Here is a 19,156-nt window from a genome sequence, read left to right as displayed (position 1 = left end):
GTCAGAATGGACTCCAGGCAGTGGGTGTGTCATTTAGGGAGCCCTGAAGGCAGTAGTCTAGTGCACTTTGGGTTCCGAGGTTTGACTGGCAGCCGGTGGGAAGCACCTCTCCCTTTTGAGGAGGAGTCCTTTGTAGTCCGGTTTCCGATTCAGTGGGGAATAGGAACCTCTCTGGTCTGTACTCCCCCATCTTGCTACGGAAGCCCTCCCTCCCAGAAGCTGCTCCCAGTGCTGTAGCTTCCCTCTTCTGAACGAGTCTGCGTTTCTCTCTGAAAGCACGCAGTTCAGTGCTTACTCTGCTGCATCTTTGACTCACAAGTTCATGATCGCTGTGAATGGCGTGCGGTGGGGACGGCTTCTCCCCACCTAAGACACCCAGTCCTGGCACCAGAGTCAGGCAGGACACAGGAACTACTCAACCAGGACCAAGGGAGCAGAGCTGGTACAGGTGCCCCCAAGGAGAGTGCACCGTGGCCGGTGGACTGAGGGGACAAGGAGAAGGGTGACCAAGACTAGAGACAGAGGCAGGGCGGACAAGGCCCTGTGGGCAAGACCTGAGACCTTTACCCAAGGGGCAGAGCCAGCCCATGGTGACCCCACAGGGAGGGAGCCCCACTGCTCCTCTTCCAGCTCCTGGGGCCGCAGGGGCTGAGTTCAAGCAGATGCCAGGACCCACTGGTGTGGTTTTTTGAGTCAGCCCTCCAGAGCTCAGGGCCGGCAGGGAAGGGTGGGGCAGGCCCGGGCAGGAGGTTCCCCAGGCACATCTACCGCTGTCTGTGAGACTGTGGTCTGCTTCTCCGTCCTTGCCCTGCTTGCACGCCGCCTATGTCACTGGAGCGGGGAGGATATCTGGTGTCTTTCAGGACCCGTCCTAGTGAAAGAGGCCTCGCTCTTTCACAAGATTCCTTTCACTTCTCGTGTGTTGTTACTGGCCATGCCGTGGAATTAACAGTCAGAGAACTAGATGCGGCTCCTTAGGGGAGAGACAACAAAACTGCGCTAATTTCCGAGGGCTGCCATAGCAAAGTGGCACAAGTTGGGTGGCTACAAACCAACCCAGAGCACCAGGCATTGTCCGAATCTGGGTCATGGGCTCCACGAGTGCGGCATAGCTTGGTATCACGAGCCTGGAGAAAGTGAACAGACTCTGCTTACCCCGTGAGCACTATTGACTTTCTCCATGGAACTCACCTTTTTTTCACTTCACAGGCGATTGTGCCATCTTTTACGCATAACTATAAGCTGTCCCAGTGCTCATGCCTGTCAGCTCTTCTATCCAGTTGCAAAGATTTTCTGTTCTAGTGTGAGATGCTCCAAACCCTACTCCTCTTGGCATCCCAATGCTGTGTCCCTGGAGGGTGACTGGGAGGGCAGTATGTGGGCAGTGGGTGGTACCTCAGTGACTGGGTCTGACTGAAGCCATGCCACCCTCTCAGCCTCTCTGGAGTCCACTCACCAGCCTATTGAGAACGTTTTTATTTTTGTGTATTTATTTGGTATCCAGCTACTTGCCAAATCCTTTCACGAGTTCTAATAACTGGTATATTGTCTTGCTTTTTCTGTGTAGACGATCATATTGTCTACAAATGAGAGTTAAACTCTCTTCTGAGTCTTCATTTCTTTATCACATCATATCTTAAGTTGTCTGATTTCATGGGTATAGTATTTGCTGGGAGCAGATCTGAGCTGGCAGCTCCATCCTACTTCTCTGAGGTTAGTAAGAATGCTTCTAATCTAACCATTAAGTATGATGTGTGTTCTAGGCTTTTTGACAGATTGTCTTTATGAGGATTTGTGATTTAGGTGAAAGTTTATAGAGCAAATTCATTTTCCATTCAACAGTTCATACACAGATTGTTTCATGACATTGCAATCCCCACAATGTAACAGCTCTCTTCCCACTTCCTCCCTGTGCCCTCTGAGCTATCCCCCTGTGCAAATGCTGCCCTTCTGATCTCCCATGGTTGATTGTTTCTAAGGAGTGTATCCACCTGGTGTAAAGGTTCACCTTTTAGGCCTGTCTGCTGTTTGGCTGGAAGCCACAGGACTGAGTTCATTTTTACAGGCCCAAAGGCTGACTAGGGGCCATCATTCCAGGGGGTTCACCAGTCTCTATCAGACCAGAAGGCCAGGTCTTTTCCTTTCTTTCTTTCTTTTTTTTTTTTTTTCATGATTTTGAGCTTTGTTCCATATTTTTCTCTCACTCTATCCAGGATCTCCTTCACTGATCCCTTTCTGAGCAGTTGACAGTGGTAGCCAGGCACCATCTAGTTCTTCTGGTCTCGGAGTCATGTAGGCTGAGGTTTGCATGGTCCACTGGTCCCTTGGATTACTGGTTTACATGTGCTCTTGGTTTTCTTCATTCTTCTTTGCTCTGGATGAGGAGAGACCAATTGTTTTATCTTAGATGGATGCTTACAAGTTTTTAAGACCCCAGTTGGTACTCACCAAAGTAAGCTGTAAGACAATGTTTTTTGTAGTATGTTAGGCCAGTTGAGCTTGATGTCCCCTGTGACCATGGTCCTGAGACCATGGACCTAACGACTCACTCCCTCAAGGTGTTTTGCTGTGGCTAAGAAGTTAGCCTAACTCTGCCTTGTTAGCTCTATTATATATATGGACATTCTTATAGCACATATAAATACATGTGTAGAAGTATCATCTACGAAACTTATATATGGTCATGGATATATTCCCTTTTACCTAGACATACCTGATTGTTTAGCCTGTCTACCTATGTATCCCCCATAGACTGATATCTGTTATTTTTGATAACCCAATAAGCTTTTTATTTTATGTTCAGCTGTCATCCATACTGAAGGCTACAGTGTTTGATCTTCATCAATAAATGCTTCAAGTCATTTTCACTTTCAGCAAGGCTGTGTCATCTGCATATCACAGGTCGTTAATGAGTCTTTCTCCAATTCTGATGCATGTTCTTCTTTATATAGTCCAGCTTCTTGGCTTATCTGTTCAGCATACAGATTGAATAAGTATGGTGAAGGATACTACTCTGACACACATCTTTCCTGATTTTAGACCATGTAGTATCCTGTTGTTCTGTTCAAATGACAGCCTCGTGGTCTATATACAGGTCACTCATGAACACAATTAAGTGTTCTGGAATTCCCATTCTTCAAAATATTATCCATAATTTGTTATGAGCCACACAGTCAACTGCTTTTACTTAGTCAATAAAACACAGGTAAACATCTTCCCAGTATTCTTTACTTTCAGCCAGGATCCATCTGACATCGCTAATGATATCCCTCATTCCATGTCCTCTTCTGAATCCAGCTTGCATTTCTGGAAGTTCTCTGTCAACATACTGCTGCAACCATTTTTTAATTATCTTCAGCAAAATGTTTCTTGTGTGTGATATTAATTGTTTGATAATTTCTGCATTCTGTAGAATTACCTTTCTCTGGAATGAGCACAAATATGGATCCCTTCCAGTCAGTTGGCCAGGCATCTGTCTTCCAGATTCCTTGGCATAAACAAGTGTACCCTCCCAGCATTGCGTCAGTTTGTTGAAACATTTCAGTTGTACTCCATCAATTTCTGGCCAATGCCTGCAGTGCAGCTTAGACTTCCTCCTTCAGCTCCATTGTTCCTCATCATACGCTGTCTCCTCAAGTGGCTGAATGTAGCTTTGGTACAGTGACTGTATTCCTTCCACCTTCTTTGGATGCTTGCTGCATTGTTCAACATTTTGCTCGTAGAGTCCTTTTATTTTTTTTTTTTAACTTTTATTGTGATTTGGGTGAAAGCTTACAGAGCAAATTCATTTTCCATACAGCAGTTCATACACATTTTGTTTCATGACATTGACTACAATCCCCACAATGCAACAGTTCTCTTCCCACTTCCTCCATGTAGTTACCTCTTCCCTGTGTCATCCTTTCATAAGCATTCCTGTCCCCTGAGCTATCTCCCTGTGCCACCATGGTTGATTGTTCTAAGGAGTGTACCTCCCTGGTGTGAATGTCCACCTTATCTGCCTGTCTACTGTTCACCCCATCTGCCTGTCTAGATTGTTTGGCCGGAAGCCATGTCACAGAATCTATATTGTAACTGAGGCTTGAATTTTTTCTTCCGTCCTTTCAGCTTGAAAAACACTGAACATGTTCTTCCCTTTTGCTTTTCTAACTCCAGGTGTTTGCATATTTCATTATGATACTTTCTTTGTTTTCTCCAGCTGCCCTTTGAAATCTTCTCTTCAAGTCTTTTTACTTCATTGTTTCTCCCATTTGCTTGTTGTTGTTGTTGTTGTTATGTGCCGTCAAGTCAGCCCCAACTCATAGCAACCCCTCCTTGGGTTTCCGAGGCAGTATCACTACAGAAGGAGGATTGCCCAACCTTCCTTCCGAGGAGTGGCTCGTGGGTTTGAACCGCCAGCCTTCTGGTTAGCAATCAAGTGCTTTAGGCTACTCTAATTCAGGAGCCATTTCAATCTCTTCTGACATCCATTTTGACCTTTTGTTTCTTTTCTGTCTTTTTAATGAACTTTTGCTTTCTACATGGATGATGTCCTCCCATGATTCATTTGGTCTTTCTTTGGTTAATAGTGTTCAATGCATCAAATCTATTCTTAAGATGGTCTCTAACTTTAGGTGGAATATATTCACGGTCATATTTTGGCTGCCATGGACTTGTTTTAATTTTCTTCAGCTTCAACTTGAACTTTCATCTGAGCAATTGAAAGTCTGTTCCATGCTCTCTTTCCACAGATATCATTTATTTGATTCCTGTGAATTCCTCCTGGTGAAATCCATGTGTATTTATGTTGTTGGAAAAAGGCATTTGCAATGTATAAGGCATTCATCTTGTAAATTTCTATCATTTGATAAAATGTACAGAACATAAAATGTACTGTTTTAACCACTTTTTAAGGGTACACCTGAGTGGTATTAGGTACAGTACCATTGGGTGAATGTACTTAATCATCCCAAACAGAAACTCTGTGCCCCTTAAACAATAACTCCCTGCAGAAAGGGGTGGTGGTGGCATTGTTTAACCTCTAACTTCCCAAGGGGGAAGGAGGATCCAGACCTAATACCAACAGCCCAAAGCTGGTTCCTATCAGGCCAAGGTCAGAAGCGCCACCATCCTCCAACCTTTTTACCAACGCTGACACCAACCATCCTCCCATGGTCTCTCTACTTCTCTGCTGGGTTGGTAATTTGCTGCAACAGCCACACAGAACTCACAATGTTCATGATTATGGGGTTTATTAGGGAAGTAACAGGTTACAGTTTGGCATCAGCAAACAACTCCGGATACAGTTCTTCAATCAGGCCAGCCTCTTCTCACCCCCGTCGCAGGCACGCCTCCCTCTGGTCTCAGCCTCTCTGCCCTGCAGCCCCTTGGCCTCTGCCCTGCTCACGCAAGTGTCACAAAGCTCTTTTAGCTATTCCAATAGGTACCCAGGGGCACCCACTCCACTGGCAAGCCTCCTGCCGAAGGCACTCAGCTTTCTCACTCGGTGGCCAGAAAACCCTCCCCTCTGTCTCATGCTGGTTTCTTGGGTGTGTTGCCTCTGCTACTGCCGTGTCTGTCACTTGTGTCAGCACAAGGGTATCAGGTCAAAGGATGTGCTCCACTCCTGGTTCTTTTTTGATGGCAGTGAGATTCCCGCCTCCCATCTCTGGGAGGGCTCATTTTAAACCCAGTGAGGTGGCACAACTGTCCAGTCCCCACGTTAGGGTTCCATAGGCCTCATTTGTGTGGTCCCACTGCAACAAGGATGCCATGTACCTTGTTTACGTTATTAGCGATGTATCCAGTTCCTTTGGTGGCCACAGCACCTCACATTTGCATAGTCCCACCCAGTCTCTGATGAGAGTCACAAAGACCATGGCTGGCAGAGCCATATTTAGTAACTCACTGCACCCTGCACCCTCTCTTTGCTCCCCACCCTCAGCCCCTGTAACCTCTAATCTACTTTCTGCCTCTATGCACTTGGCTGTTCTAGATACCTCACCCAACTGGGATCTCACAATACTCACCCTTTTGCATCTGGTTTGTTTCACTGAACACTCCTGGGTTCATCCATGTTGTAGCTTGTGTCCAAATTCAGTTCTTTGTCAGAGCTGCAAACAGGGAATGTTACGCACTCTGCTTGATGGGTCCAGGCATCACAGGTTGTAGACCCACAAATGTGCACTGAGCTCCTGAGGTCTGGCCAGCCGCAGTGTGGGACTGAAAGTCATGGGGAGAAATCTCAGAGGCCCTGAGGAGCCCGGGAGCTGGCGTGTCCTCGGGTGGCTGACCAGGTGGCAGCAGCAGTGGGCACAGGGCCCTGAAGCAGCAGGGGGGCAGCCACCGCTGCTACCCAGGGTCCCCACGCCCAGGGCTCAGGGCCGGGTGCTCCATCCATATGGCTCAGCGAGCACCAGCTGGAGGCGGGGGGCGGAGGTGATGCTGAGGGCCTTGGACAACAGGCAGTAGGGGAAACACATTCCCAGCAGGGAGAGAAAAAGCATGGTAGGGGTGTGGGGACACCTTGGAGAGGCTGGATCAGGGGACTCTGCAGGCCACCCCTAGCCCTGCTAGGGAGTTGGAGCAGTGGGGAGAGGCCTGGCTGGTGAGGACTTCAGACCCACTGTCTGTCAGCCACACAAACAGGAACCCCGAAAGCCAGGGCCACCTACACACACAGCAGGCCACATAATTCACAGGGCTCAGTGTGCTGGAAAATGTGGGGCTCTGGTTCAAAAATAACGTGCTCTGATGCCGCAGCTGAGGCGCTCAGCTACTACCCAGAAGGTCGGTGGTTTGAACCCACCAGCTGCTCCTCGGAAGAAAGACAAGGCAGTCTGCTTCTGGAAAGATTTGAAGCCTTGGAAACCTTAAACCTCACAGGGCAGTTCTACCCTATCCTGTTGTTGTTGTTGTTGTTATGTGCTGTCGAGTCGGACCCGACTCATAGCGACCCCTCCTTGGGTTTCCAAGGCAGTATCACTACGAAAGTAGATTGCCCCATCTTCCTTCCGAGGAGTGGCTGGTGGGTTTGAACCGCCAGCCTTCTGGTTAGCAGTCAAGTGCCTTAGGCATTATGCTACCAGAGCTCCCTAACCCTATCCTAGAGGGTTGCTATGAATTGGAATCAACTTGATAACAGTGTCTTCTTGTTCAAAAAAAATTTCAGACGTGGCAGCTGAGCACTGAGCTGAGTACAGGGCCTTCTGAGAGTGGCCGAGGGGACGGACTGTCTGGGCAGCAGTTGGGGAGACTGAAGGGAGGGAGGACCCGGAGAGAAGCCACTGGCTGTGGGGGACATAGGTGGTGAGGATGTGGGCAGGGACCAGCACAGGTGCTGCCAGGTACCAGGCTGGGACCAGAAGCCCGCAGGTGAGGGGCGGTGGGGAGCTCGAGGAAGCTCCTGCCCCAGGCTGTCAGTTCAGTGTGTGTGTGTGTGTGTGTGTGTGTGTGTGTGTGTGAATCAGAGCAGCCGCTGAGGGAGCCCAAGGTGACCGAAGAGGGACCCGGAGAGAAGGCTGAGGAGCAGGGTGCCTCCTGGGCCAGGCACCCTGGGGGCCCTGAATGGCACTATGAGCCCCTGCCCCCAGCACTGTTCTTTGCTGCCGCAGTCACTTGCAGCCACAGTCGCTCTTCTGTTCCCGAGGCCCCAGCTTGGCCCCAAATCAGGGACAGGGAAGGGCTAGCCCATTTTCCTTGGACTGAGACCCTGCTGGGCAGCTGTGGGAGCCTCCCACCCAACAGGCTCCCTCTCAGCGGCCCTGCCCCCACAGTCCAGGTGGGCAGGAGAGGCCCTGATGGCTATGTTCCTGCAGGCCTCCATGAACCCCAACGACCACAAGCTGGATGAGGACATGTGTCAGACGCTCACACAGCGCTACGTGAGCGTCATGAACCGGCTGCAAAGCCTGGGCTACAACGGGCGGGTGCACCCGGCGCTGACAGAACAGCTGGTGAATGCCTACGGCATCCTGCGCGAGCGGCCTGAGCTGGCCGCCTCGGAGGGCAGCGCCTACACGGTGGACTTCCTGCAGCGCGTGCTGGTGGAGACCGTGCACCCCAACATGCTTACCGACGCACTGCTACTGCTCTCCTGCCTCAGCCAGCTGGCTCATGACGACGGCAAACCCATGTTCATCTGGTGACGGCAGCGCCAGCTGGCCCACTCTTCCCCATGCCTGGGCGCAGCCATTAAAGCACCCCGGCCACATGCCCCAGGGCCCGTGGTGCTGGATCCTCTGGGGTGGTCACCACTGCTCCCCGGCGCCCCTCGGTCCTGCCTCCTTTCATGAGAGCCCCGAGACTCAGGTTTACCCCAAGACTCTCTCCCGTCGTCTGGCGGTGGGGGCAGAGCGTGCGGAGACTTGTAGTGAGAAGAGCAGAAGACGGGAAGGAACTGGCAGCAAAAGGCTGCAGCTCTGTGCCTGGCCACTGAGAGTGCTGGGCGTGCAGAGCTGAGACCCTCCTACCTGACTAGGCAGGGACGGCCCCCAAGGAGGGGCCAGGAAGAGGGGGTACCAGTAGGGGAGCGGGGAAAAGTAGCCACATCCAAACTTAGGCAGGGACAGCCCAGGATGGTGGTGTCCCTTACCAAGGCAACTGGGGTCCCAGAACGGGGAATTCAGACCGAGGGTGGGAACTCTGAGCTGTGAGGGTGGGCCCCACATGCTGCAAGGGTGAGGAGGGCAGGCTAGAGGGGCCAGCAAGGCAGGGAGGAGAGGGGAAGTGGGGGGCAGGAAGGTGGGAGGCCGGGAGGTAGCCTGGGGACAGATAGGGAGGGCTTGTGGCTAGTGCCTAAGGCATCTGACTGCTAACCAGAAGACTGGTGGTTCAAACCCACTCCTGGAGGGAAGGTTGGGCAATCGATCTACTTCCGTAATACCGCCTCAGAAACCCAAGGAGTGGTCGCTATGAGTCGGATCCGACTCCATGGCAGTGAGTTTGGTTTTTTGGTTTGTGAATGGTGCAAGAAACTGAGGAGTGAAGGTGATGGTGGGGTGTCCCTGGAAGCTAGTAGGAGAAAGTCTGCAGGCTGGCCTGGAGCCCACAGGTGGAAAAGGAGCCCCCGTGGGAGGGAAGAGGGGAGGGGCCACGCCTGCACAGGCTGCCATGGATGGGCCAGGGGTTTCCGGCCACAGCCAGCAGACACCACAGCCTGAGGGCAGGCCACATCAGCGGCCAGGGGTGCAGAAGAGGGAGGGTGAGGTGCTGGAGGACTCCTGCCCAGAGGCCCCCGGAAGCTGCAGGCTCTCCGCGGCTTTAAAAACTCCTCTGACGGCTGCGCCTCCCGCTCAGCCCCTTGGAAGAGCAAGAAAGGATGCCTCCACCGAGCAGCCTTTGGGGCAGCCCGACCCGCGCAGCTCTGGGATCCTGGAATCCTTGGAGCGCCCCGCGAGAGGGATCTGGTGCAGGGGCGCTGACAAGGCGGATGGAACCAACGGTCCCTCCTCTGCCGACTGGAAGTTCCTGGGGGCAGGGTCACGGTGCCTTTGGGGAGCTCAGGACCAGCCCGGTTTCTAGGGTCGCGTCGTTGAACTCAGGCACCAGACACCACGACCCGGGAGAAGGTGTGTTGGGCGCGGGGTGTAACCCACAGTCTGGGCAGCGAGAGAGGCTGCCATTTCCAGGACAACTGGCGGCAGGGAAGGGCAAGCGCTACGCAGCACATTCGAAGGATCGCCCTTCGCGGGGTTCCCCGCCGCCTTCGAGAGACAACGAGGCGGGGCCGCGGGGCCGGGGGCGGGGCCGGGGCCGCGAGGCGGGGGGCGGGGCCGCGAGGCCCGACTCCCTTTCGCTTTCCCTTTGGTTCTTGCCCAAGGCCGCCGAAGTTAACGCGCGCGCGCATCCGGAGAGGACCCCTTCAGACGCGTCGTTCGACCAACGCGGCCGCCCGAACCTCCAGGCTGGCGGGGCGCACAGGACGTTGGCCCCACTCACAGACCGCGCCATGTGGCCTTGACCCCAGTGGCTCTCTTTGCATTTCCCACAGACGCAACGAGGAGTCTCCTCGCACTCTGGAAGCGGATGAGCCTCGCCGGTGCCCCGCGGCCAACCAGCCAAGCGCGCCAAGACCTCCCGCCTGAGTGGCCCCCGGCGCCTGGCGCCTTGCGGGCCTCTCCCTTCCCGCACCCCGCGCTGCACGCCCTCCACAGCCTGGCTCGCCTGCTGCTCTTCCCGGCCTACTGGGCCCTGGACCAGCTCCTGGGCTGCTGTGCACCGGCAGCGCGCGCGGGCCGCCTGGGGAGGCTGAGCGCGGCGGCGGGCGCCGGCGCGGCACTGCTGCTGCTGCTATGCAGCCTGCCCCTGGCGCTGCCGGGCCTGCTGCTCTGGCTGCCGCTGCAGGCCTGCCGCCGTCCCTTCTGCTACCAGCCCCCTCCGCAGTCCTGGGCGCCCCCCGCGCCCTGGCATCCGCGTGCTGAGCCCGCGCGCTGCTTCGGCTTCCTCAGCGCCAACCTGTGCCTGCTGCCCGACGGGCTGGCGCGCTTCAGCAACTTGCCGCACAGCCAGCAGCGGGCCCAGGCCGTGGGCGACGCGCTGCTCGCCGGCCTGCGGGCCTCACGCTATGGAGCCACGGACAGCTGCCCACCGCAAGCCGAGACGCCGCGCGGGACGCTGGTGGCGGCGGTGCCCGCGGGCCTGGACTTCGTGTGCTTGCAGGAAGTGTTCGACCTGCGCGCCGCGCGCCGCCTCGTGCGCCGCCTGGCGCCCAACCTGGGCCCGGTGTTGTACGATGTGGGCGCGCTCGGCCTGCGGCCCGGGTGGCACCTCAAACTGTTGGGCAGCGGGTTGCTTCTGGCCTCGCGCTACCCGCTGCTGCGCGCCGTCTTCCGCTCCTTCCCCAATGGGCGCGGCGAGGACGCGCTGGCCTCCAAAGGGCTGCTGTCCGCACAGGTAACGGAACCCGGGCTGCGCTGCGCTCTGACCGAGGGGGGGGCGAGTGTGGGGACGAAACGGGCCAGCGAGCTGGGCCGTCCGTGGTGTTGCAGGCGCAGCTGGGTTTCGTGGACGGGCGCCGCCTGGTGGGCTTCCTGCACTGCACGCATTTGCAAGCGCCCAGCGGTGAGCCGCCCCGCCCCACTCCGTGGCTGTGGGTCCCATCGCGGGCCTGCACCTCCGCCGGCCTCCCTCTTGCTGGTTCACCACCCAGAGGCGTCGGAAGTCCCGATGAGCGCCCAGAACCCGATGGGGAGAGGCGTCCAGGATGAGATCCGTACCACAGGCTAAGCCCTCTCTCCCCACAGAGGACGGGCCCGTGCGATGCAAGCAGCTAGCGCTGCTGCTGGGCTGGGCCGAGGAGTTTGAGGCCGACAGCCGTCGGGGTGGCGATGCCGCCGCCTTCAGCGTGCTCTTGGGGGACCTGAACTTCGACAACTGCTCGCGAAGTAGGGAGCGGGCCTGGCGGGGGCGGGGGCGGGGCCTGGGCGGGAACAGGGCAGGAATGGGACGGGAATGGAGCCGCAGACCGGGATGGGGCCCGGGGCCAGGGCCAGGCCGGCTGTCCACACAGAGCCCGCCTTTCTCTGCAGGCGACACACGTGAGCAGAAGCACCAGCTCTTCTGCCGCTTCCGCGACCCCTGCCGGCTGGGAGTGCGCCAGGAGCAGCCCTGGGCCCTGGGTACGACCAAGGAGGGCGGCGGACCCGGAGGGCCCGAAGGCCAGGCTCCCGCTGATGCTACGCTCCCCGTCCCACCCCGCCCCCAGGGACACTGCTGAGCACTGCCCAGCTCCACGACTCGGAGGCCAGCTCCCCGGAGACGCTGCGCAGGTGACGGGTAGACCTGGACCCAAGCGCCATGCGCGGGGGAGAAGGGGCCGCCGGCGATGCTAACACCGCCCCTCCGCCAGGGCCCTGGAGCACGAGGAGGGCCGCTGCCGGTACCTGGCAGGAAACCGCTCGTCTGGGCCTTGGCGGGGCCGGCGCCTGGATTACATCCTGTACCGGAGAACGCGCGGGTCCCCGCTGACACCGGTGAGTGGCAAGGGGCGCTGTGCTGGGGCACCGGCCGGTGGCAGGGCGACCCCTCAGCCTGACTCCCACCCCCAGGAAGTGGAGCAGGTGACTTTCAGCACCGCCCTGGCGGGGCTCACGGACCACCTCGCTGTGGGTCTGCGGCTGCGAGTGTCAGCGACTTGATGACCCGGGCGCGCAGGGATGGCAGGATGGACACGCGGGCCTGACCAGGACGGCCGACTCCAGGGCTCTTTATTGGGGCGCTCACACGGCCTCCTGGGCCCGGCGGTAGTCGTACACACTGCCTCGCTCGGGGAAGGCCGACACCTGCCGGGGCGATCCCGGCGGCGAGGCGGGCTCCTCCGGGTCTCCGTAGCCGCCTCCGCCGGGCGTGTGGAGGCAGAACACGTCCTGGAAAGCGCAGGGGTGGCTCAGCGCCCCACCTACGCCGCCGCCTCCCCTGGCCGCCCAGACCTCGGCCTGGTGCGTGGGCCCTTTGCCTCAGCAGCCGTATTAAACTAGGCTCCGGCGGTGGTTGCAACGCTGCGCACTCTGTGGGGCGGGGGCCCTTACCCCGGGGTTCACGGTCACCGACGTCTTCCCGCCCAGGTTCACGGTGCGGCCGTCCTTGCGGATCAGTAGGTTGAGACCGCAGGCTCCCGGCTGGCCCCCTGCGGGGAGAGGCAGGTGCGGGTGGCTGGGAGTCGGGGCGGGAACCGGGACCGGCGGGGGCGGAGCAGCAGAGACCCGCCGAGGTGCGAAGGGGCGGGGCGCGGCGCCGCCGCTCACCATGGAGGCCGTAGGGTTGGAAGGCGCGGCGCTCGGTCAACACGGACAGCAGTGCCTCCTCGCGGAAGAGCAGCTCGCGGACGACACCGTCGCCACCCCGGAAGCGGCCGTGGCCGCCGGAGCCGGGCCGCAGCTCGAAGCGCCGTAAAACCACCGGGTACCTGCGCAGGAGAGAGGGGCGGAGGGCGGCGCAGGCTGCTGCGTGGGTGCTACGCGAGGCCACGCTCCCTGCCCGGGTCCCTGTCCCGCCCGCCTGCGCCCTCACCGGCTCTCCAGGATCTCCGGGTCGGTGATGCGCGTGTTGGTCATGTGGCTGTGCACGCCGCTACGTCCATGCCAGCCTGGGCCTGCGCCCGCGCCGCCCGCCACCGTCTCGTAGTAGCCCATGTGGGCGTTACCCAAGGTTACATTGTTCATGCAGCCCTGCAGGCAGCCGCGGACAGGCTGGTGAGTGGACCCGCCCCCGCGGACGCGGACCCACCCCTGGGAAGCGGACCCGCCCCCGGGCCTCACCTGGGAGGCAGCACAGGCCCCAAAGGCCCCTAGGATCACGTCCACCACGCGCTGTGAGGTGAGCACGTTGCCACCAACCACGGCCGCCTCTGGGGATGGATCCAGGATGGAGCCTCGTGGAATGACAACGCGTACTGGCGCCAGGCAGCCCTGAGGAGCGAGGCTCTTAGGGGCGCGTGAGGGTGGCCCCGCTCTTAGGATCAGGGAGAGACACGTCCCCGCCAGCACCCTGGGGGTCAGTCCGCTGCAAGGTTGGCCTCGCCCCTAGCCTCGTGCACATGCACCCCGAGTCACACGCACACCTGATTCAGTGGGATGTCGCGGCCCACCAGACAGCGCAGACAGTAGATGAGGGCTGACAGTGTGATGGCCCGTGGGGCGTTGAGGTTGCCAAAAACCTCTGGCCCGGTGCCACTGAAGTCAAATACCGCACTGCCCTGCAGGATAGGGGGTGGTCAACAGCCGAGTCCGGCCACAACCGCCCCGCGTGGGCACTGCCCAGGCCTGACCTGACCCAGGTTGATGTGCACTCGCAGCCGGATGGGGGAGCCGTCGTCCATGTGGTCTTCTGCAGACACCTCCAGGGGCAACCCTCGAGCTTGCCTGGCAGTGCCAAAGGCCCGAAGCATGTCACGCACAGCCAGTTCAGCGTTTGCCTGTCAGGGAGAGCCTAGGTCAGAGTGCCACCTCCAGTGGGGGCCAAGCAGCACCCTCCCCTGCCCCGGAGCCCACCTGGATGTGGCCCATGTAGGCCTGTACCACTTCCAGACCATACTGCCCGATGAGCTCCCCCACTAGCTGAATGCCCTTCTGATTGGCTGCCACCTGGGCACGGAGATCTGACAGGTTGTCATGGAGGTTCCGGGTCCCACTGCAACCTGGGATCTTTCCTGGTGCCCGCAGGGCCTCAGTTACCGCTGGATGGACAGGGAGTCACCACTGAGCTGCCCTCCAGGCCACCTGGTGCTCTGTTCTGTGCCCCTGCACCCCGCCTGAGTACTGTGCCCCATCTTGGCCCTTTACTAGCTCCCTACTGCCCCCCGTCTTTGCCCCATAGACCCCCAGCCACCTCCTCCACCCTCCGTCTCCCATACCCCAGCACCCTGTGTCCTCTAGGCCTTGGCAGGCAACTCCACTTCCAACCTCAGAGGAACTAGAGGGGATGAGCCCCTGAGCTCCTGGCTCCTCCTGAGCCCCGCTCTGTATTTCCTGATGCCCCCATGTCACTGAAGTTCCCAGCTTCCCCGCAGCCCAGTCTGTGCCAGGACCTCCATCCAGCTGCCCCACCCTGACCCCTTCCCCTCCCCCAAGTCCCATCAGATTCCAACCGTGGCCTCCTGTCTGGGCACAGTCTGGGATGGCTGTGGTCACCCCCCAACCCTAGCCCCCAGCCTGCCCTCAGATTCCCCTCTTCTCCACGCATCAGCAGCAGATCAGAGTGCCCCCTTTAGCCCTTTGCAGCCGCTCCACTGCCCAGGGGCTCAGACCTGGGCCAGGAAGCTCTCCTGGAGCCTGCAGCCCCCAGTGTGAGACACAGGCACCAGGAACAGGCCCCACCCCTCCCACACTCGTCTCTCTGGCGCCAAGCAGAGCTCACGTCACCAGCCTGGGGAGGAGGTAATAACCTGCCTCCCCACCCTCAAGAGCAAGCCAAGGCCCGCCCCCCACTGGAGCCCTGCCCGCTCACCCTCCTCCCGGAAGACCCCCCCCTGGACAAGCTTGAAGGACAGGAAAACAGCGCCCTCCTGCTGCAGGGTGGTGGAGTGGGGGGGCATGGAGCCCGGTGTGATGCCGCCAATGTCTGCGTGGTGCCCACGGCTGGCCACATAGAACACGGGCCGCGTCTGACCCGGCCAGAACACCTGGGGGACATAGAGCATGGTCAGATGTGTTGGTGGCTGCACGCCCCAGGGTGGTGGGCAGGGCCCCTCACCGGCGTGATGACGGTCAGGTCCGGCAGGTGGCTGCCCCCTGCGCTGGGGTGGTTGCTCAGCAGTACGTCACCAGGGTGCAGGTCAGTCCCCAAGTGCTGGATCTGAAATGGGAAGGCAGGCGTGGGGGTCAGGGGTAAGGAGATGAGGAAGGGGTTGGGAGAGGGAGGGGAGAAGAGATGAGAGGGGACCGACAGGGAAGAGATGAAGGAGGGGGCAGGCGGGAGGGGGAATAGGGAGGGGGAGGGGGAGGAGATGAGGGAAGTGGCAGCGGGAGGGGCAGGTGCCAGTGCTGAACCTGGAACTGCACAGTCTCTTGCATGGCGCCCAGGTGCACTGGGATGTGGGGGGCATTGGAGACCAGCCCCCCATCAGGCCCAAAGAGGGCACAGGAGAAGTCCAGCCGCTCCTTGATGTTGGTGGAGATGGCCGTGCGTTGCAGGATGCGACCCATCTGCTCTGGGGACACAAAGTGACCAGCATCTGCTAGCCCCACCCACCCCACCACAGGCCCCCAACCCTGAGATGCACGCCCTGACCCTGAAGGGCAGGCACGATCCTCAGGACCAGGACCTGAGAGACAGCAGGAGTACCTCACTGTGTGTAGCAAGTTTCAGCCAGGTGGTGGTGGACCCTGGAAAGGCCTAGTGGCTTGGGACCCCTGGAGCCAGCCTGCCCCCCACCTGACAGCATCATAGACCATCCCTGGCCCAAGCTGTAGCCCCTATACTAATTCTGCATGTCTAATGTCACCCAGACAACCCCAAAAACCAAAAGGGAAAAAAAAAAGCTCTGGTGGCATAGGACCTAATGCACTTGACTGCTAACCAAGAGGCTGGCAGGTCAAACCCTCCAGCCGCTCCTTGGAAACAAAGTTGGGCAATCTACTTCCGTAGTGATACCACCTCGGAAACCCAAGGAGGGGTTGCTATGAGTCAGGTCTGACTGATGGCAGACAACCCCCAGGAGGGCCCAGAGACCTCACCCAAACCCCACAACTTCCTCCTCAACACTGCCACCCTGGAGCATCCAGCAAGAACCATGTGCCCCATGGAAATTCCCTCCCTTCCTGGTGCCCCCATGTGGACCATGCTTGGAGCCCCCAGCCCTACCCTGCACAAGTACACCAAGCCTCAGTTGCTATTTGTAGCGAGAAGGGACCCCAAATCACACGGCTGCCGGTAAGAAAAGGACACCCAGCTGGCCCAAAGCCATTCCAGGGCCACACTGGCCACCGTCACCACGAGCATCCTTGTTCATTCCTACTTTGCACACCCCTGCTGGCCCACCACATGTGACTGGAGCCAGTGCTGTCAGCCACACCACCTACACCTGCCTCTGGCCAACATGCCAAATACACCCCATCCCACAACTCGGGGAGGGCCGACTGGGCCCTGGGGCCAGGACCACAGTGGGGGGGGGTACTCACCCGCGATGCTCATGAAGCGGTGTGAAAAGATGGACAGCTGGATGGGGTCGAGCTGGGTGCCCACTGTGCTGGAGACCTCAGCCCCCACGGTAATCCGGATGTCCCCCGTCTCTGTCACCTCCGCCTGGCAGCCTGGCTCCACCAGGATCGTGCTGAGGCAGGGGATGCAAAGAGGCTGGAAGGTCCAGGCCTGACCACCCTCCAACCATGGGCCCCACAGTCCAGGCCAAGGGACACCCAACCATGGGGGCTCCAGAGGCCCTAGGCCTGAAGCCTCAGGCCACGGCCCAGCCACTTCGACCCCAGACCTCAGCCCTTTGTGGCCTCCACCTGGCCAGGCCTCAGCACACCTGTTGCTGTCAATGATGAAGCAGGGTCCCTGGAGTTTGTGCCCATAGCCCAGCTCTCCCAACAGGTACACGGGGGTCTCCTGGTAGCCCCCCTCAAAGTAGCACTGGGTCATCTGCAGAGGATGTAAGGTAAGCACAGCTCCTAGGCCCATCAGTGGCTCGGTCTCCCCATCCACACCTGTCCCGTGCCCTCGGTGGGGCCACCAACCTTGTCCACCCGGGGAGGCCCGGTCTGGGTTTTGGGGGTGTTCTCGAGGTGAAGGCTGCTGTGGCCAGTGCCCCGCACCCGCACGTCGTCCACCACGACCGGCCGCTCAGGGATGACAAAGCCGAACTCTCGCATGTACCTGCAGCACCAACAGCACCTCGGGAGGGTCAGGGCAGGTGGCCAGGGTCCCGCAGGCCACCCGCCAGGCTCCCTGGGACACAGAGCCCACATACCTCTCGACAAAGGCTGCCCCAAAGTCACCGGCGTGAGGCGAGCTGGTGGTGGCCGGGTGCTGGTGAGCAGAGACCATCAGGGCACAGTCGGTGCCCTGGTAGCGCAGGTGCAGGAAACTCTCAGTGCTGATCTGGGACCTGCCAGCAAGCAGGCAAGCAGAGGTGCTCACCGGGGCCCCTGGTCCCTAAGCCTGCCCGGGACCCACCTCCTCCAGCCCCTATTAGCAGCCACCTGCTCCCTTGTCTGAAGGCAGATTACAAACCTGGCCACAGAGCAGCTGGGCGGGTGTGAGCCCTCAGCCAGCATGGGCTCCAAGAGCCTGGCCTGCACACCCACCTGAGGAAGCCCTGGGCCCGCAGGGCGCCTACACATTGCTCCTCCAGGCGGCTCAGCCTCTGGTCCAGCTGCACAAAGGTCTCGGGGCCGTAGAGCAGGGAGCAGGGCTCCTGGGCCTCATGCACCACATCCGCCAGGGCCAGCCCCAGGGCCGACAGCAGCCCGCTGTGCCTGCGGGGAGCAGGGTGGCCAGGATGACGCACGGCTGTATGGTGCTCCACCCCAGGACCGGCGTGTACAATCGCACCCCCCAGCCACACCTGTGGATGTGCACAGTGTCCATGCCCAGGGCCCGGGCGATGGCGCAGGCGTGCTGCCCGCCGGCACCCCCGAAGCAGGCCAGCACATGAGCCGAGGGGTCGTGGCCCCGAGCCTACGGACAGTGAGGGTTAGTGGCCTCCTCCACTACACACTGCCTGCCCTGCCAGCCCCTGGCCCACGAGGCTGCCGTGAAGGGGTGAGGAGTACCTGCGTGAGCGCTCGGATGGGCCGGCACATGGCCTCGTTGGCGACACGCACAAACCCCATGGCCACCTCCTCCAGGCTCAGCGGGGAGGCTGGGCAAGGTCCATTGGCCAGGAAGCTGTTGACCTCGGTGGCCACAGCTTCCAGGGCCTTGCGAGAGGCCTCGGGGGACAGAGGCTGGTCCTCTCCCGGCCCAAAGATGCAGGGGAAGGAGGAAGGCAGCAGGCGACCCAGGACCAGGTTAGCGTCCGTGACCGTCACAGGACCCCCTGAAGGTGGGCACAGGGTGGGCAGTGGGACGGGCTAAGGGATGGGTGTCCACAAAGTCAGGGCCCCACGCAGAGAGCCGGGCAGGCCTGGTGGAGCAGGCACGGGCTCTTACCTTTTCGGTAGCAGGCAGGGCCGGGGTGGGCTCCAGCCGACTCAGGCCCAACCACAAAGAGGCCCGACCTTGGAAAAAGGAAGGACTAGAATCGGAGGCAGGGAGAAGGTGGGGCCAGGGGTCTCAGCAGGGGATGTGGGGGGGACAGGTGCTGACCTAAAGAAGAGACGGGAGCCCCCACCAGCTGCCACTGTGTTGATGTCCAGCTGAGGGGCCTGGAGGGTGACACCGGCCGTACTGGCCTCAAAGACATGTTCAAACTCGCCAGCATAGCGGCTCACGTCGGTGGATGTGCCTGGGGGGAGAGGGGTGGGCGTCACCTACAGCCCTGGATGCCTGGCCTGGAGGCTGAGCCACCCCCCAGTCCTAGCCGCGGCCTCATACCTCCCATGTCAAAGCCAATGACCGGCTGGCCGCCCTCAGCCCGGTGAGTGGTGACTGAGTAGCCAACCACACCCCCAGCAGGGCCCGAGAGCACAGCTCGGGAGCCGTTGAAGGCATCCATGGGTGCCAGGCCACCATCCGAACGCATGAACAGTACCTGCACGTCCTGGGAGTGGAGAGGGAGCAGGCAGTGAGAGCCAGG

At 59.4% G+C, this 19,156-nt stretch overlaps 3 protein-coding genes across 3 annotated transcripts in view; 2 read left to right on the top strand and 1 right to left on the bottom strand.

The window, feature by feature from the left end:
• The window catches only part of SPATC1 (spermatogenesis and centriole associated 1), a 24,404-nt gene extending 16,278 nt beyond the window's left edge, over positions 1 to 8,126 (top strand). The window contains exon 5 of the mRNA XM_007956077.1: positions 7,797 to 8,126. Within this exon, the coding sequence (XP_007954268.1) occupies positions 7,797 to 8,126 (330 nt within the window). The remainder of the gene's footprint in view (positions 1 to 7,796) is intronic.
• Positions 8,127 to 10,005: 1,879 nt separating this feature from the next.
• On the top strand, positions 10,006 to 12,116 carry LOC103210193 (sphingomyelin phosphodiesterase 5). The gene is made up of 7 exons (XM_007956117.1): positions 10,006 to 10,872; positions 10,968 to 11,040; positions 11,223 to 11,363; positions 11,508 to 11,597; positions 11,684 to 11,747; positions 11,828 to 11,951; positions 12,027 to 12,116. Exons 1-7 carry the CDS (start codon positions 10,006 to 10,008, stop codon positions 12,114 to 12,116), a joined length of 1,449 nt encoding a protein of 482 aa, XP_007954308.1.
• Positions 12,117 to 12,197: 81 nt separating this feature from the next.
• The window catches only part of OPLAH (5-oxoprolinase, ATP-hydrolysing), an 8,543-nt gene continuing 1,584 nt past the window's right edge, over positions 12,198 to 19,156 (bottom strand). Inside the window, exons 6-26 of the mRNA XM_007956076.1 lie at positions 18,955 to 19,130; positions 18,727 to 18,865; positions 18,571 to 18,638; positions 18,192 to 18,457; positions 17,984 to 18,096; positions 17,724 to 17,894; positions 17,387 to 17,524; positions 17,154 to 17,292; positions 16,946 to 17,058; positions 16,596 to 16,747; positions 15,465 to 15,625; positions 15,169 to 15,270; positions 14,923 to 15,097; positions 13,968 to 14,152; positions 13,745 to 13,891; positions 13,538 to 13,672; positions 13,236 to 13,385; positions 12,988 to 13,145; positions 12,723 to 12,883; positions 12,507 to 12,604; positions 12,198 to 12,344 (exon numbers count right to left, since the gene is read on the bottom strand). Coding sequence (XP_007954267.1) covers positions 12,198 to 12,344; positions 12,507 to 12,604; positions 12,723 to 12,883; positions 12,988 to 13,145; positions 13,236 to 13,385; positions 13,538 to 13,672; positions 13,745 to 13,891; positions 13,968 to 14,152; positions 14,923 to 15,097; positions 15,169 to 15,270; positions 15,465 to 15,625; positions 16,596 to 16,747; positions 16,946 to 17,058; positions 17,154 to 17,292; positions 17,387 to 17,524; positions 17,724 to 17,894; positions 17,984 to 18,096; positions 18,192 to 18,457; positions 18,571 to 18,638; positions 18,727 to 18,865; positions 18,955 to 19,130 — 3,094 coding nt within the window. The remainder of the gene's footprint in view (positions 12,345 to 12,506; positions 12,605 to 12,722; positions 12,884 to 12,987; positions 13,146 to 13,235; positions 13,386 to 13,537; positions 13,673 to 13,744; positions 13,892 to 13,967; positions 14,153 to 14,922; positions 15,098 to 15,168; positions 15,271 to 15,464; positions 15,626 to 16,595; positions 16,748 to 16,945; positions 17,059 to 17,153; positions 17,293 to 17,386; positions 17,525 to 17,723; positions 17,895 to 17,983; positions 18,097 to 18,191; positions 18,458 to 18,570; positions 18,639 to 18,726; positions 18,866 to 18,954; positions 19,131 to 19,156) is intronic.

This window comes from Orycteropus afer, unplaced genomic scaffold (genome assembly GCF_000298275.1).
Source record: "Orycteropus afer afer isolate SDZICR_OR568_19922 unplaced genomic scaffold, OryAfe1.0 scaffold00574, whole genome shotgun sequence".
NCBI classification, from domain to species: Eukaryota; Metazoa; Chordata; class Mammalia; order Tubulidentata; family Orycteropodidae; genus Orycteropus; species Orycteropus afer.
Note: the sequence above shows the minus strand (reverse complement) of the source record. Positions and strands in the feature narration are given on the sequence as shown.